Raw genomic sequence first — 18872 nt, forward strand, 5'->3', positions numbered from 1 at the left:
GCTGTCAAGATCTGAATGCATAACATTAAAACAGAAAATGAAATGTAAAACATTTTAAAAAAAACAATAAAAAAATTAAGATTAACAGAAGCAAAAAAAAAGGATCTGATCAAATCATACATGGTGTTGTTTAATCGCTGATAGCAGTTCTTACACTTACTGTAATTTTAGCAAACATTTAGAAGGATGGTGACATATACGGTCAAGTCTAATTTGGTTTTCACGAACTCAAAACGGGTGATGGATAAGACACAGGCTGGGGAAGTACTACATCTGTATTTCCTCCACAGTTACTCAGTGATTAATACTTTTTTTTTAAGTAACCTCTATGCCCAATGCCCAACATGGGGCTCGAACTCACGACCCCGAGAACAAGAGTCACATGCTCTACTGACTGAGTCAACCAGGTGCCCCCAGGGGATTAATAATTTTAAGGGAGTCATATTAAACTGACTTGTGTTAGTCCAAATTAGAAAGGTTTTGGACTGTAGTAACCTAATTTCAAAGTAGCATTCACATTCATTGGGCCTATTACTTCTTTAACAGATGTTGACTGTGCAGGTTCTGGACAGAGTTACTGTACTCAGTAAATTATTTTTGAACCTTAGCTTTGCTTCACATTATAATGATAAAGAATGAGTAACCATTAAGCAGGAAGTCCAGAAATAGCAAAGAATGAACGTAGTGAAAGCACAGGTGAAATGGTGGGCTCGAGCCTCACCGTGTGGCCATGGCAAGACCTCGCCCCACCAGCGGTGCTCTCCCAGAACACAGCCAGGGAAAAATCATCCCACTGCAGGTGCTGATTTATGTAGTCACTTGCTAGGAAGGCACTGGTAGGATGACGGTAGTCTTTTTGGAAAACACTATGCTTCCACGGGGAAGGGAAGGAAATTCCATCTCTTTAACTATCGGGCAAACACTGCAAAGATATGGTAGCTATGCCCTTCAACTCCAAGCACGAAAGGCCACTATCCATAGGAAGGGAGTGGGGCCAGACTTTACTTTTAAAACAGGAAAAGTCTTGGGGCGCCTGACTGGCTCAGTCAGTAGACCATGCGACTCTTGATCTTGGGGTCCTGAGTTCAAGCCCCATGTTGAGGGGTACAGTTGACTTAAAAAAAAAGGGAAAGTATAGGGGTCTAAATTCTGAAGTCCTAAGAACTCTGTTCATCTATTAAAAATTACAGCCAACTTAAGCTTCCAGAAGGTTTGCACGTAAACTCTCTAGTTAGCCATGCACACGGGAAGTGGTTTCTTTTTTAAATTATTATGTTCAATTAGCCAGCATACAGTACATCATTAGTTTTTGATGTAGTGTTCAACAACTCATTAGTTGCGTATCACACCCAGTGCTCATTACTACACATGCCCCCCTTAATGTCCATCACTCGGTTACCCCATCCCCCCACCCCCCTCCCTTCTGTAACCCTCAGTTTGATCGGGAAGTGGTTTCTTACTTCAATACTTCTGTTGTTCTAAAAAAGTTCTAAGAAATAAATGCTGTCCTTAAGAAAAAGTTTACAAAATTATTACAGCTAGATTATATGTATGATAAATCCAGTGCCTATAGATAAAAAATAAACCATGCTTACAATACCAAGATGTAATGAAATATTTTTTTTACCTTTGCATTTTCTTCTAGGGATGAAGTCTGAAAAAGAAAGTAAGTCCCAAAGAAGAACACTGTCCCTTCAAATGCAGCTAGAAACGTCCAATATAAGAAGGGTCCCAACTGCAGCATGGCATTGCCAGAAATTTTCCTATTGAGAAATGGAAAAAGAAACCACAGGTTAATGAATCTCTGTAGGCTGTCTACTTAAAGATCCAATGAAATCGCAAACGTGCATATAGGTGTGACCCTGTTATCATGAAGAGGGTACCCCAGAGGGACTGGAGGGCCATACTGAGCCGCAGGTTCATCTCCACGCAATTGTTTCTAGACTGAGTAAATAGTCAAAGCACTAAGTTTAAAATTCTGGCCACTGACAACAATAACATCATCAAAAATAATTAACTCCCATTTATTGAGTACTTCTTATAGGTCAGTAAACCGGGTTAAGAGATTTATATATATTGTCCATTTTTATCCACATAAAAACCACACGAGATAGGTACTTTTGTCAGTCCCATTTACAAATAATGAGCCTCCAAAAGATGGATCATAATGGTTCCCAAACTACGATGCACACTGCAATCACCTGGGGATCTTTAGAAACACTGATGCCTGACTCCCACCCTCATTCTGATAACTGGCATGAGGTGTAATCTGGGCATTAGGAGATTTCTGAAGCTCCCCAGGTGACTCCAGTGTGCAGTAAATTTAGAAACACCAGCGTAGCAGCACGCCCGAGTCATTCAGTTAGTAAGGGGACGTGCTGGTATACGGCCACAGACTGATCTGCCTTCAAGTCATATGCATATGCTCTCAACTGAGCTACCATGGCTTTTCCAACTACAATTGCTAAGATATTTCTTTTAATCAAGATTTCTTCTTGGGAATGTAACCTTTTTTAGGCCTCAGGGTACCCTTTATATTTTTTTCAATTGAGTCAAATAACGTTTCAAGCTGTGTAGTCATGTTTTCATAAATGACAGGTGGATCAAAACTTTAAACTCTGTTAAAATAACACAATCTTCTCGGCACAAGTTGGAGTGTTAAATATGGCTACTAATTCGAAAGGAGCAGAGCTGCAGGAAGAAGATGGGTTTGTGCAAGGAATTCTTTTGGCTTCCATATCAAATTGCCTTTTTTTTTTTAGAGAGACAAAGAGAGTGTGGGGTGGGGAGAGAGAGAATCTTAAGCAGGTTCCATGCTCTGTGAGGAGCTGGATGTGGGGCTTGACTTCACAACCCTGAGATCATGACCTGAGCCGAAATAAGAGTCGATCACTTAACTGACTGAGCCACCCAGGCGCCCCTCAAGTTGCTCTTAACATTTATCAGAAGGTAGGGAATCACTGATACAGCACACTGTTGCTAATACCACACAGCACATCACTTGGCTTTATCGAATAAGAAACACCTTTATAATGTAAATGCAAGTGATCCTTGTTCACTTGGTATTGAGTACTGTGGGGTTTGCGGAAAACATGGCAATTATGTAACTTTTACCTACCAGAACTTCTAGGTGCATGAAGGAATTTGAAATCTGGGGGATGCATAATGCAATGTGTTGCTGTTTGCCCCAGAAAAACTGCAGGAGCAAAGAGGTGGCTGCTTCTCCGAGAAGAAACAAGCTCTCCCCACACACAATAAGTCACATTCTCAAGGCAACTGGGAGCCACAGGGAAGGCACCTTCCTAAAGATTCTTGCGATGAGTGACCAGCAACCACTAGCCCCAGAAGCTTTTGCGAGTCATTGAATTTGGGCTGAAGCAGGAGTGGATCCTGTCTTACTGGACTGTCTCTGGGAGTACATTACACACCGTGGGACGAAGGGGAGGGGATCATGGTATGTTGGGTGATATGCGAGGCTTTCTAGCTGCCCTCAAATGAATGACAAATCTGTTGGAAACTCAGAGTATGACAGCCACCATGAAGGAGAACACTAGAGAAAATGAAGATTTGGGGGGGTAGTTGCCCTGAAGAACAGGCCCAAGCACCTGCCTATGATGGGAAGTGGCAGGTGTACTGGAATCTTTCTTTCACCTTTTAAGGTGTAGAAGAAACAAACTATGCCTCTTCCCTCTATAGAAGAACGACAGTTTACTATTTAAATTTCTCTTAAAAGCATGAACATATCTGAATAGACCGTTTCGTGTCACAATATTTGGGAAGTGCCCGAGTCACTATGTCCCGGCAGGTGAAATTTGTAGCATGTCACACGATGCCAGCCGTAATATTAAGCGGTACGGCTGCACACAGGGCCTCAGAGGATGACTAGGACTTCATGTTTACAAAGGAATAATCGGGGTAACAGAGCAATCTACAATACAGCTGCAGGCTGAGATCAGCGTCTCATGGCTTTCCTTTAGTCAGGTGTAGCAAGTAGACCCTCTACGGAAAATCACTGAATCACCTGTGACTTATACCTGTAGTTCCCTAACTAAAACTTCAAGGACACCCTTAAAATAATTTGTACTCAACAGCTTTCTTCAGGTTTTTTTTTTAAGATTTTATTTATTTATGTGACAGAGAGACAGCCAGCGAGAGAGGGAACACAGCAGGGTAGTGGGAGAGGAAGAAGCAGGCTCCCAGCGGAGGAGCCCGATGTGGGACTCGATCCCGGAACGCCAGGATCACGCCCTGAGCCGAAGGCAGACGCTCAACGACTGCGCTATCCAGGCACCCCTCTTCAGGTTTTCAACATTCTTAATGTATGAGAGCGTTCAGCATAGCCCTGAAGTTACTCAGAGGAAGGTGTCAGAATAAGATTAATAGCTCCCATCTACTTGAAAACTATGTGCCAGGGACTGTTTTAAATTGTTTTACATGTAGTCACTCATTTAATCCTCAAGAACACCGTGATTGGCTGCTACTGTTACCCATATTTTACCAAAGGTGAAACTGAGGCACATGACAAAGTCACATGTTAGCAAAAAGCAGAGCAGGGACTGGAGTGCAGGAAGCTAGCTGGAGCTCTCGGTGGGACGGAATGGAAGGGATTTTGCTCCCTGCCGCCAAAATCCCACCTTAGCCAGAGCAGCCGCACTACTGGACTTCACTGTGACTGTTGTCTGGAGACAGAACACTGCTGCTCAGTGTTTGAAAACCTCCAGCCAGCTGGAAAGTGCACGGGGCTAGTCATCCGGGGGACTACATTCCCATCTTGATTTGGCCTCTAGTTACACCATGTGTCCTTAGGTCAGTCATTTCTGGGCCCTGGTTGTTCATTTAAAAAAAGACAGCATGCGAGCTGATGCTCTGTAAGATTTCTCCTAGGCATTTGATGATTGCCCTCTAGATCTAACTATCCCCTTGCCACAAATACAGGGAAAAGCGGGACACGCTAATGCCAGAAAAATGCTATCAGCAAACTCCAGTTTGGGGAAAAGTCTGCAAGATAAATGACCCAGTTTTGTCAACCAATAAATTTCCAGGTTAACCTACAGGTTAAAACACATGGACTTTATATTCTGATTCAAACAGGCATGCTATAAAAAGAAATGAGTCAACGTGGGGGCGCCTGGGTGGCTCAGATGGTTAAGCATCTGCCTTCAGCTCAGGTCATGATCTCTGGGTTCTTGGATGGGATTGAGCCCCATATGGGGCTCTCTACTCAACGAGGAGTCTGCTTCTCCCTCTCCTTTTGCCCCTCCCCACCATTCATGCTCTTTCCCTCCCAAATGAAATAAATAAAAAAATCTTAAAGAAAGAAAGAAAGAAAGAAAGAAAGAAAGAAAGAAAGAAAGAAAGAAAGAAAGTAAGTAAGTCAGCTGGAGAAATCTGAACCTTGACTGGATGTCTGATATTATGGACTTGTTAAAGTTTTAGGTATGATAGGGTACTATTATTTTTTTAAGTTCTTTAAGAGAAACTTACTGAAATAACTATTTTATATAATGTTTAGTACTTATTAAAAATAAGCCTAAGTCTGTAATAGAGGAAACAGGGTTATTCATGAACTAGGACAGACCCTGAACTGATAATTATTGAAGCTGAGAAGTGAGGATAGGGAAGTTCACTTTATTACTAGTATTTTTTTTTAAAGATTTATTTATTTGACAGAGAGAGAGACAGCAAGAGAGGGAACACAAGTAGAGGGAGCGGGAGAGGAAGAAGCAGGCTTCCCGAAGAACAAGGAGCCTGACGCGGGGCTTGATCCCAGGACCCTGGGATCATGACCCAAGCTGAAGGCAGACGCTTAACAACTGAGCCACCCAGGTGCCCCTATTACTAGTATTTTTGCTACTACTGTGCATGTCTGAAATTTTTAATTTTTCTGTCTTTAAAATAATGACAGATTTTATAAAGCTGGTTAAGTCTAGCAATTACTAAATGTAAGTTTAAAGAAATCCCTTAAATTTGTGCACCTTCACTTCATACAAATAAACCACCTGCATTGCTCTCTTCCACTTGCTATCCACTATTTAGCAATGCTTATCATCTGCTATAAATTAACATCTTCATCCTTAGATGTAGGCTTGACTTATAAAAATCCAACAAAATCATGCATTAAGCAACTGGCCAAGTGCCCCATCCATACAGAAAAACATCCATTTACAACTGACACAAAATGGATGTAACGGCTTGATGAGTTCATTATTTTCTCCAGCAATACGGTCTTAGAACAGGGCTAACAAAGTAGAGGAGGCTATGCTTCTGGGGCAGTTGAAGTGTCGGAGCACCTGGGTGGCTCAGTTGGTTAAGCAACCGACTTCTGGTTTCAGCTCAGGTTATGATCTTGGGGTCATGAGACTGAGCCCCATGTTGGGCTCCACACTCAGAGTCCACTTCAGATTCTCTCCCTCTGCCCCTGCCCTCACTCACATGTGTGTACACGTTCTTTCTCTAAAATAAATCAATAAAATCTTAAAAAAAAATAAAAGAGAAAGTCTAATAACATAATATCAGTTCAACCCATTATAGGTAGGAATCAATACTCTATAAATCTTTGTGTGTCCTTTTTTTTTTTTTTTGGTAGTTAAAATAGTGTGCCTTCCTGTGAGACTCTAGAACTCTATGACAACATAGGTTCACGTTTTAGGAATTAGATTTTCAACTAGATGGTTCACACGTATTCATGGACAGGACCTACATCTAGGACACAGGTCATTTTCCTATTGAATCGTACGGTTTAAGTAGCTCAAAATTCAGAACAGAACCATGTAATCCAATCAGGTGGGCAGCTGTGTCCTTCCTATCTGTGGATGAAACGAAACCCACGATTTTGAAAGTCTGACATGGTTTTTAACTCTATGTTCTACTTACATATACAATCGGGGATCTAAGGTCAGAGTGTCAATGTTGATGTGCTGCTCCAGCAGACTGTAGGCCAGGATGGGCAAGGATGTGAAGCAGATATTGTACATTGTCAGGTAAGCAGCATCATACAGTGGCTGAAAGGACAAACAACAGAAGAAAATATGAATGTGTTTGCAAAAATCACAAGCTGAAACAAGATACTTTCCTCTCACACTTGTGATAGCAAAAGAAGTTAATACATAAGGTCACTCTCACTGATAATTACAGAAATGAAATTAACATATTGTGATGTGTCATATTAATATATCCTCCATTTACATAGGCTCTTATTCAGAATAAGGTCTATTTCTAACAAATATTTACTAATAGATTTTGAAAAGATCTTTCAGTGAACAAAGACGAATGAAATACAAGCCTGGAACCTCTCAGGGAAACTGAGCATAGGCAGTGGCCAGCCTGTGTCATAGTGGTTTTGTTGTTAATATTTTACATGGTTTTCAGTATCACTATCAACCTTCTCTAGGTTCTATTTATGATACTGAATGTGGCCATTTACTAAGGATTAAATAAATGTATTTACAAGAACAAAGCTAAAAATATGTACACAGGCATGACTTCCCTAGGCTCCAGATCAAAATTTCCACCCTTCTGCTGGCTGTCCCACAGGCATCTGCAACTGAAAATGTCTAAAACCAAACTCATTCACTTTCCCCTTAAATCTGCTTTCTCCTATGTTCTTTCCCTCAGTGAACAGCCCCCACCATGTGGCAACCTGAGTAGCTATCTTGGTGCCTGGGACCACCTGGGCGCTCAAGAAATATTTTGAAATGAGTGATTGTCCTATCTCACTAGCCATTTCTTCTTAGTCTTCTATTCTGCCTGAGCTCTCTGTTGGAGTGTTCCAGCGCTCAGTGTTTGGCACTTCATACTCACTCCCTAGGTAATCTCACCAGTTACGTGTTTTAATACCATCCATTCACCAAACATTCCCAAATATTTATCTCTGGCCCAGACCTGTCCCCACATATCCAGTTACCCACTTGTTACCTCTTGGAAATGTATTTCAAGCCTACATCCGGAACTGAACTCCTGACCTGCCCTTAGCTCAAACTGGCTCCTCTTGAAGTATTCTCCATCTCAGGAAAGGGCAACTAAACCTTGGTGATTAAGCAGAACCAAAATCTTGGATTCATCCTTGACTCTTCTCTTTTTCACACCCACATCCAGTCAATTAACAAGTGTTTACTGGCTCTACCTTCAAATATATTGAGAATCAGATCACTTCTCAGCATCTCCACAGTTACCTCCCTGCAAGCTTCCTAAATGGCTCCCTACTTCTCCCCCTTGACCTACGGTCCACACAATGGCCCAAGCAGTTCTGTCAGAAAGTCAGTCAAATCAAGTCACTGTTTTGTTCAAACTCTGCAGTGGATTCCTTTATCTCTGAAAGTTACAAAAAAAAAAAAAGTTCCTACAAAGGGGTGGCTATACAGTCCCACTTGATCTGGCTTCTTCTACCTGTCTGGCCTTATCTCTTAGCTCTCTCCCACTCCAGCAGCAATGCCTTCCTCACTGTACCTCCAACGCGTCAGGCAGACTCCTGATTTAGGACTTCCTTTGACCTGGCTGTTGTCCCTGCCTGGAACACTTTCCCTTTAGATATCCTCATGGATTACTCCCTCGCTCACAAGTATCAGCTCAAACGTCACCTTCTCAGAGAGACCAACCTTGATTTAAAGTTGCCACTCCCTTTCTCATGGACACATTTCTCCTGTTATCTTGTCTTTTATTTTCCTATAGGACCAATCACCTTTGATCTTATGTTATACATTTATTATTTTTACTGTCTCTCTTTACACTAGAATTCAAGCTCTATGTGGGCAGGGATTTTTATTTACTTTATTGACAGGCATAACTTGAGAAAAGCAAGGCAGCGCCCCATATCCAGACTGTCCTGGCACTCGCAAGCTAGGCACTGGTGTTCTCCTGTCAAACACGAACAATTTCATAGAATAACAACATGAAATAAGGCTATTCTGTCACCATGACGGATCAAGACAAGAACATGACCACTCCATAATCACGCTGAACACAGAATACGAATATTGTCCAAATCAGAACATTAACCAATATCCCTGTTCTGGTGAATAGAGGTGACTGTTGTTTCTTGACCAATGACACTGGTAGCCTCCGAGTCTTCAATCCTCCTGGTAAGATGTACTGAAATGCTTACCCCCACTTACTGACAACACCCAATCAAGAGGAAGCCCCCCCATCTTAAACTTTTCCCCAAATGGCCTAATTCAAGCTCAAATCTTTTTTTTAAGGATTTTATTTTTAAGTAATCTCTACACTCAACACAGGGCTTGAACTCACGACCTCGAGATCAAGAGTTGCACACTCTTCTGACAGAGTCAGTCAGGTGTCCCAAGCCTAAATCTAAGATTTTTCTAATACTCTCTTCCTGAGAGGCTCCACTGTTCCTCATGTTGTTTCACTAACCTGTTCTGTTTTTTGTTTGTTTCTGTATCATTTATTTCTGCTGTAATTTTTATTATTTCCCTTCTTTTGCTGGGTTTAGGCTTTATTTGCTGTTAGTTTTCTAGTTCCTTTAGGTGTAAGGTTAGGTTGTGTATTTGAGACTTTTCTTGCTTCCTGAGGTGGGACTCTATGGCAATATACTTCCTTGTTATGACGGCCTTTGCTGCATCCCAAAGGTTTTGGACTGTCATGTTATCATTTCCATTTGCTTCCAAATGTGGTCCTTTCAAATATTTTCTTGTGGTTGACTTCAAGTTTCATAGCATTGTGGTCTGAAAATATGCATGGTATGATCTCAACCTTTTTGTACTTTCTGAGGCCTGTTCTGTGACCCAGTATGTGATCTATCCTGGAGAATGTTCCATGTGCACTCGAAAAGAATGTGTATTCCGTTGCTTTAGGATGAAATGTTCTGAATATATTTGTGAAGTCCATCTGGTCCAGTGTGTCATTCAAAGCCATCGTTTCCTTGCTGATCTTCTGCTTAGATGATCTGTCCATTGCTGTGAGTGGGGTGTTAAAATCCCCTACTATTATTGTATTATTGTCAGGGAGTTTCTTTACATTTATTATTGATTTATACACTTGGGTGTTCCCAAGCTAGGGACATATTTATAATTCTTAGATCTTCTTGATGGATATATCCCTTAATTATGATATAATGCTCTTTTCCATCTCTTGTTACAGTCTTTGTTTTAAAATCTAGTTTGTCTGGGGCACCTGGGTGGTGCAGTTGGTTAAGTGTCCGACTCTTGGTTTCGGCTCGTGTTGTGATCTCAGGGTCATGAGACTGAGCCCCAGGGCTCAGTGATCAGCGCAGAGTCCACCTGGGACTCTCTCTCCCTCTCCTTCTGCCTCTCCCCGCCACGCTCTCTCTCATTCTCTAAGATGAATAAATAAATCTTAAAAAAAAATCTAGTTTATCTGATATAAGTATGGCTACTCTGGTTTTCTTTTGATGTCCATTAGCATGTCAGATGGTTCTCTATCCCCCCCACTTTCTTTTCTTTCCTTTTTTTTTTGAGAGAGAGTGTGAAAATGGGGGGGCGTACAGGGAGAGGGAGAAAGAATCTTAAGCAGGCTCCACATCCAGTGTGGAGCCTGACATGGGGCTCGATCTCATGACCCTGAGATCATGACCCGGGCTGAAATCAACAGTCAGACACTTAACGAACTGAGCCACCCAGGCACTCCCATCCCTTCACTTTCAATCTACAGGTATCTTTAGGTCTAAAATGAGTCCCTTGTAAGCAGCATATAGATGGATCTTGTTTTTTATCCATTCTGATACCCTATGTCTTTTGATTGGAGCATTCAGTCCATTTACATTCACAGTGATTATTGAAAGAGATGAGTTTAGTGCTATTGTGTCACCTGCAGAGTTGGTGTTTCTGGTGATGTTCTCTGGTCCTTCTTAGTCTTTGTTGATTTTGGTCTTTTTTTTTTCTCCACTCAGTGAGTCCCCCTTAAAATTTCTTGCAGGGCTGAGTTAGTGGTCATGGACTCCTTTAGTTTTTGTTTGTGTGGGAAATAATTTCTCTCTCCTATTATGAATGATAGCCTTGCTGGATAAAGAATTCCTGGCTGCATATTCAGCATGTTGAATATTCCCTGCCACTCCTTTCTGGCCTGTCACGTTTCTGTGGACAGATCTGCTGCAAACCTCATCTTTCTTCCCTTGTAGGTGAAGGACTTTTATCCCCCCTCGCTGCTTTCAGGATTCTTTCCTTGTCTGTATTTTGTGAATTTGACTACGACATACCTTGGCTAGGGTCAGCTTTTGTTGAATTTAATGGGAGTTCTCTGTGGTTCTTGGATTTTGATGTCTGTGTCCTTCCCCAAATAAGGGAAGTTTTCAGCTACAATTTATTTGAATAAACCTTCCGCCCCTTTTTCTCTCTCTTCACCTTCTGGGACTCCTATGATACGAATGTTATGTTTTAATAAGTCACGTAGTTCCCTAAGCCTATGTTTGTGGTTCATTACCTTTCTCTCCCTCTTCTTTTCAGCTTCATTATTTTCAATGATTTTATCTTCTATATCACTGATTCACTCCTCTGCTTCATCCATCCTCATTTTTATGGTCTCCACTTGGGACTACATCTTGGTTATAGCATTTTTATTTTCGGCCTGACTAGATTTAAGTTCTTTTATCTCCATAGTAAAGGATTCTCTAGTGTCTTCTATGCTTTTTTCAAGCCCAGCTAATATTTTATAATCATTTTTTAAAATTCTGGTTCAGACATCTTATTTGTATCTGTATTGATTAAATCCTAGCCCTGAGTTCCACTTCCTGTTCTTTCTTTTGGGGTGAATTTCTCCATCTTGTAATTTTGTCCAGAAAAGAAAGAAAACAAAAAAAACCCACAAAAAAACAATAAAAAAGAAAAACCCCAAAAATCCAAAACTCTCCCCCCAAACCTAGATCCTGGGTATGTTTTGGTCTGGTGGTTAAAAGACTCTAGATCCCAAAGTTATTTAAATAAATAATAAAAGTAAACAAAGAAGTACAAAAATATAAAGCATATATAAATAAAAATTTTAAAAATTAATAAAAATTCTACAAAATGAATTGAAAAAATAAGAAAATAAATGAAAAATAAAAAATAAAGAATAAAAGTAAAAAGGAAGCAAGATCCTATTTTCCTCTAGAACTGAAGCTTTGCAGCACTTTATGATCAGTAAACTTGGTGCAAGTGAGCTGTTTGTGCTGGTTTTCTGGGGGAGCAGCCTGTCGTAATGATTCTCAGGTGGACTTGTCCTAATGGAAATGCACCTCCAGGGAGCAGGGGGGCGGGGCTTTGTGTAAGCAGCTCCAGATTCCACTAGGTGGTGCTGTTTTGCTCCCTGAAGGCTTTCAGCACGGATGGGTGGGATGAATATGGTGGTGCACCACTCTCTAGCCCCAGAGCTAAAGTTCCTGGCCCCTCACTCCTCAGTGAGCCCTCATAGAAGAGCAGTCAATCACTCCTGTGTCCCTGATTTCCGGCAGAACCCTGCGTTCAACTGGTCTGTGTCCGAGCTTTTTTTTCTTTAATCTCAGGCACACAACTGAGTTTCAAAACTCCGAATTTTAGGGACTACCACAGTGCAGATGTGCATGGTTCTTCTGGGGGAGGGTCTTGCCACACTTTTGCTGGTTGCCAGCCCCTGCCAGGAAAGCTGTCACACAACCATGCAGGGGTTCGCAGCATATGGCAAAACAGAGCAGAAAGCTGGCACCAAGACTCACTGTTCTCACGACCGAGGGGATTCTCAGACCATCGTGTCAGTCCTGGGATTACGCCCTGCTTTGCTACCTGAGCACCTTTAAGCTCGGCACATCCTCCACTGTAGCAGACTTTGAAAAGTTCAAATTTTTGCACTCTGCTGCTTATAATACTTTGCAGTAGACTCTAAATAGGCTCCTTCCCCGCCACTATGTCCACAGCTCTATCTCCCCCAGTTCAACTTTCCGTACCTTCTACCTTCCAAAAGGTGTTTGCTTTTCTACTTGTGGACTTGCAGTTTTTGTTCTCTCAGACCTCCTCTGGTTGATTTCTTGGGTGTTCAGAATGATTTGTAACTATGTAGCTGTGTTCAAGGGACAAGACATACTTAGGGTCGCCCTAATGCTCCACCATCCCAACTCCTCCACAAAGATTTAAACTCAGCAAAAATTATCTACTGAATTGAAAAGAACCCCCAAATAGGTGTTTTGTTCCTTTTAATTTTCAAGGGAGAGGATTAGTTTGTTGGCACACAATACTATATTTTCATCGGAAACTACCCCATTTTCACTAATGAGAAAATTGAAAACAACAAACAAACAAAAAGATTGCCTGGTGAGTAATTTAGTCCTGAATTTCACTCAAACAAAAGCAGCATCAATCTACTTTTGTTCCACTATGGGTACTTCGATGTTACATGAGAGATAATTGTAATTCTTAGATGCATAATTAGGAGAAACAATGTCCTCAAAACAAACAACAGGTTTAATTGATAATAGTTTCTTTCTTTTGATAATAGTTTCTTATTAAACCTGCTACAAATGTTTTCTTTTCACATAGGAAAAAGACCAGTACTATCCTAGCTTTGCTAAAGAAAGAGTTGCTTTTGGCTTAAAGAATCTGAATCCTGGTCCCATTTCTAAGTTCTCTGTAGCTTGCTTTCCAATTTCCAGGGTTGGAGAGAACATGTGATGTGGAGTTCAGCTGAAAAAGGCTGACTACCTGTATGTACTCTAAACAGATTTGCAATAATGGTTGCTACATCCAGCACTAGCACAAGGCCAAAGTAAAAAATAAAGGTACTGCACATCATGCCACAACCTCAGAGAGACCTTCTTTTTACCCGACACACCTTTTCTCTAAGATGTCTAACAGCTCCCTCCCTCCTCTCCTTCAGATCTCTGCCCAAATGTCACCTCAGAGAGAACTTTCCAGATCATCTCTAAAACAGCAGACTTCTGCATTCATACTCTACCAGTTTATAACACTTTACTACCTGACATTTGTATGATTGCAGTCTGTCCCCCAACACTATACTGCAAACTCCACGGGGTAAGACTTTGCTTTGATCACTGTTATATCCCCAGCACTTAGCCTGCCATACAGTAGGCACTCAAGAGATACTCATTAAATGAATGAACCTACCATCTGAGCAACTGAGGAAGCCAAACATAAACTCCTATGGAAACCTCAACACCTAAGGTAATCTAAGCAGACCCCAGACAGACTAGGGTCTGAGTCTCATCTGGCTTTATAAGGAATAAGTCCCTTCTTCATACAACTTGTAAACATACTCTTTTCAAATTAAAAACAACCGTTTTAACCAGATTAAGCCAATTTCCTCTTAGCACTTTGCTACAAAATTTGAAATGTCTTTTTATTTTTAAAAAGATTTTATTTAGGGGCACCTGGGTAGCACAGTCATTAAGCGTCTGCCTTCGGCTCAGGGCGTGATCCTGGCGTTCTGGGATCAAGTCCCACATCGGGCTCCTCTGCTGGGAGCCTGCTTCTTCCTCTCCCACTCCCCTGCTGTGTTCCCTCTCTCGCTGGCTGTCTCTCTGTCACATAAATAAATAAAATCTTAAAAAAAAAAGATTTTATTTATTTGACAGAGAGAGGGAAGGAGAGAGTGAGAAAGAGAGAAAGCACAAGCAGGGGGAAGGGCAGAGAGAGAGGGAAAAGCCCGATGCAGGACTTGATCCCAGGACCCTGGAATCATGACCTGAGCTCACGGCAGATGCTTAACCCACTGAGCCACCCAGGCACCCCTGGAATGTCTGTTTAATACTTGCACTCATCCACGGAAGTGAGGAATATGAAACATTTCATCAGTAGTAATCTGAAAGTTTGGACAAAGCAGATTCATCAGAATTTAGAAAACTCTCTGTAACTAATACTGTTAGTTTTGCATACAAGAAGGCCGCTGGCACTTCCTACAGCTGACAGATGATTAATTCATAAAGCATCCTGCTGAACTGGCACCACGGGCTTGGTGACATGGCACTGATGTAAGAGAGAACGTACCAAACGAAGAGGCAAGCTCTAGGGAAAGAGAGCAGTCACTTCCCATTCAGAAGAATGCACTGTTAAAAATACTGCCAAGAAATTGGGAAAAAAATCACTTCCTAGCAGGAGGAAGGAAGCATGCCTTGGAATTTAGAAACTTGGTCTCTAATGTCTGTGGCGATACTACCATTAGCTCAGCTTGGCAAAATCACTGAATTCTCACAGATTAACTACAAATTATCTAAGTCACTGAGTAATACAGCTCCTGTATCAGGCTATACTTCCACTAGAAGCAACGCAAGATCCATTTCAGCTGTTAAAGCTATAAATGTGCATGCCCATCCCACCACTGATGTATCAAAATAACATCCTATTCTTTATGTAATAACAGACGTTCAGAAAACAATAAAGAACAAAAAATGTAGAGCTGCTCAAGTAATCCAAGGCTCTATCCAGGGATCACAGCTTCTTGGCTGGTTGAAATATCAACATTTTTCTAGAAAATCAATCTGAGAAACTGCAAAGGTGTGAGATTTTATTCGATGAAATATTAAACTACACCATTTTAGGATTATTGGAAAACATGGTTTATACTGATTAAAAGAAATACTCTTAAGGTTATCTCAACTCCAAGAGGAGGCACCAAATAACTTTCAAGAAGAAAGTAATAATAAGAACATCACTAAAGCAAAGACATAAACATTTGCTCTTGTCAAAAACCAGGGCAAGAAGATCAACTGTTGAACCAAATAATTAATAAAAAAAATAAAATTCTTTTACTTTGAACATACCTCTCTCATCTTTACAATCCAATACATAAAAAGGTAATTTATTAATAGCCAATGTATACATTATAACAAATAACTAGGGAAACAAACCTGTTGTGAGAATCCACAGAAGAACTGGTATAAAAATTGTGGCAAGATGAAACAAAGGTTCTGGAAAAAAATGTAAAAAAGAGTTAATATTTTCACTTGAACTTTCTAAACTAACACAGGATACTGTACTCCAAATAGTCTACGGTCAATCCCAAGCCCTTCTAATACCATAACACAATAAATCGCTACTAGAGTTGTAAGCAAACAACTCAAAGACAAATGATTAACTCATGTGAATACCAACTTTTGCCTTACCAAGCAGAAAGAGGATCTCAGTTTAGGAGAACCTCTTGCTATTCTTCCTTGAGGGAAGAAATAAGTTCATACAAATACAAACATTTAGGTATTACCCCTTAAATGCCAATGTGATTTGCAATATCAACGTAAGGTAGACTGACATAAAGCTCCAAGTGTACGTTTCAAGTCAATTAATGCCAATAAACAGCGAGGATACTGTTACAGTATATGTTGACACTAACAGTATCAACTGATGCTTTACTGTCTTTACTACTGCCTCATCAAACAACTGACATATTACTGATCACCTATTATTTGCAAAGATGGTATTGTGGGTAATACAAGAGAAAACAGAACAAAGCTTCTTACCCCCTAAGGGACTTATTTAATTGGGAGAACACTAAAAACAGACAGGAAAAAATACAAGCTGAGAATTCATAAGACAGTAAAAGCTACTACGTAGGACTATAAATACTGAAATTAATGTCTTCAGGCAAAATCACCAGAACTAGTATTTTCAAATGAGTGCCATCTGTCAGGGTAGGATGGGACCTTATTTGAGTGCTGCTGTCACTTGTTCATGGTCTCTGGATTTCTCTTTGGGTGGCTCTTCAAGAGCCCATTTTTGGGCTATGTCAGAAAACTAGTCTCTTTCCTTCTGTCACATATTCTCACTTAGCTAATTTACCAGGCTAGGAGACTTGAAGCTGTTTTTAAAAATCCAATGCCTCCTCGAAGGATGAACATCTGCCATAACTGAGGATATTTAGGTGAATATACTACAGGCTCTGGAGGATGTTCCTAAAGAAAAATGCTATACATGTATTGAGTTAAGTCCTACAGCATTGGCGTGTCAGAGCTCCCAAGGTCATTTCTTGGAAGGGTGACACTTACGTGTATGCATCAATTTTGGTAGAATGTAAAACCATACTTAAAAAAAAAAAGTGTTCCGAGGTTGGAGGAGGCAGTACTCAGTGGGGATTATGGGGGTGCTTTGTGGGAAGGGGAGGTCTGACTCTCCCACTAGAATGTAAGTCCCATGAGAACAGAGACTTTGCCTGTCTTATTCCATTATGAATCTTAAGGTCTTAAAACTGTGCTTGGCACATGGTAACACATTCAAATGTGTCTGTTGAATGAGTAAATAAATTATAACTTGAACAAGGTGTTAAAGATGGATACGATATGTTGACAGCAGGAACCAAGGCAAGGCACATGTATTTTAAACACAGAAGGTAGGACAGGGTCAGACCATGGGGTGCCTTAAAAGGCAGACTAATCCTTAGACAACAGAGAGTGAAGTTTCTGGAGCGCAGGTTAAAAAGTGGCAGTTTCTCAACACTGACTTGGCTGAATTATGCAAGGTGGATTGAGCGGAGAAACAGAAGGCAGGAACAACAGTCACTGAAGCACTTCAGGAGTGAAGCAATTATTATTTGAAGATGCACTGGCAAGGGAAGAGGAAGGAGACTTTTCAGCCCAGCCAAAGAGGGTTGAAAGTATTAGAAGTCACCCTGGGATAAAAGGCAGCAGTAGAAAAGGAATACTGCTAAGTCAGTAACTAAGATGATAATGGGCACAGAGATCCTAATGAAGACAGAGGGCATTAGCTACACAAGTAATTCCCTAAATTGGGAACAGGGATATGTTAATTACCGGCCACTGGTAAACAGCCGGTTCAATGCTTGTTTTGTTTTCCTTAGCAGAGCATTCTTTCCATCTGGTGGTAGAGGCCTGAATTGCAGGCCAAAATCTTGAGGCAAACCAGTCCTCAGAAATGGGTTCAGAGCGCTAGGCAGATAAGCATGGCAAATCTTCATGGGCTCTCCTACTAGGAGTAAGTAAGAATAACCACCTCCCCAAGTGGGGCTGTTAAGTTACTGAGTTCAAGGCCTGATAGAATCCTAACTGTGATGTACAGAGTCCTGGACTGAGAGTAAATAAACCTATTGTGCAAATCTAGCTCTGCCACCTCTGAGCTGAAGAGGGGAAAGGCAAGTTTCGTAAACTCTCTGAGCTCCGCTTTCCACATATTTTAAATGAAAATAATAGTAATTGTTCATAGGAGATTTGTGAGGATTGTCTAAGAAAATAAAGTGCTTTTGTCAATCAGCGAAGTATCTTACACATACTGGGTTAATCATCATTATCACCATCATCTATGTTTGGCCTGGATACCAGCTGATACTGGATGACAGCAAACCTGTAAACCCGGGTTCACACTTACATATGTATGTATTTACTTATTTTTTAAGATTTTATTTTTAAGTAGTCTCTACACCCAAAGTGGGGCTCAAACTCACAATCCCGAGATCAAGAGTCACACACTCCACTGACTGAGCCAGCCAGGCACCCCAACCCCTATTTTTTTTAAAACATTTTTTTAAAGTACGCTCCATGCTAAACGTAGGGCTCACACTCACAACCCTGTGATCAAGAGTTCCATGCACTACTGACTGAGCCAGCCAGGCGCCCCTCACAGTTACGTATGTCTTTTAGAAAATATAAAGCTAGTAAGCCCAGGAATTGATCACAGAAAACTGACACACAAAAACAGTTGCTGTGCTTTCCCTTCTGTGAAATATAGGGCATGAAATCCAAACACCATAAAGGTTTGAATCCTTTCACCTGCACATGAACTTGGTAATGTACCTACAAAGTAGAATCTAATTAAGAATTTTGGTAAATTCTATCCCCTGGTAGATGAAAATGAGTAGGCAGGCTCAGTTTAACATGAACTCTAATGGTTGGTGATAAAAGAAAATCACGGTACTGCTGGGAAAATGACCTGAGTGTCCAGTCATAGGGGTTTGGAATCCCACACCATTATCATGTTTTAGGTGAATAATTAACT

The 18872-nt window shown here is 40.9% G+C and overlaps 1 protein-coding gene across 12 annotated transcripts in view; it reads right to left on the reverse strand.

The window, feature by feature from the left end:
* The window catches only part of ATP11C (ATPase phospholipid transporting 11C), a 182979-nt gene that overhangs the window by 18324 nt on the left and 145783 nt on the right, over positions 1 to 18872 (reverse strand). For all 12 annotated transcript variants that reach the window (XR_004622506.1, XR_004622507.1, XM_019800852.2 and 9 more), the window contains exons 23-25: positions 15782 to 15841; positions 6874 to 7001; positions 1628 to 1763 (exon numbers count right to left, since the gene is read on the reverse strand). Coding sequence is in view for 10 of the 12 variants with exons in the window: in XM_019800852.2 (XP_019656411.1) it covers positions 1628 to 1763; positions 6874 to 7001; positions 15782 to 15841 (324 nt within the window). In the remaining 2 variants the exon portion in view is untranslated. The remainder of the gene's footprint in view (positions 1 to 1627; positions 1764 to 6873; positions 7002 to 15781; positions 15842 to 18872) is intronic.

This window comes from Ailuropoda melanoleuca, chromosome X (genome assembly GCF_002007445.2).
Source record: "Ailuropoda melanoleuca isolate Jingjing chromosome X, ASM200744v2, whole genome shotgun sequence".
NCBI lineage: Eukaryota > Metazoa > Chordata > Mammalia > Carnivora > Ursidae > Ailuropoda > Ailuropoda melanoleuca.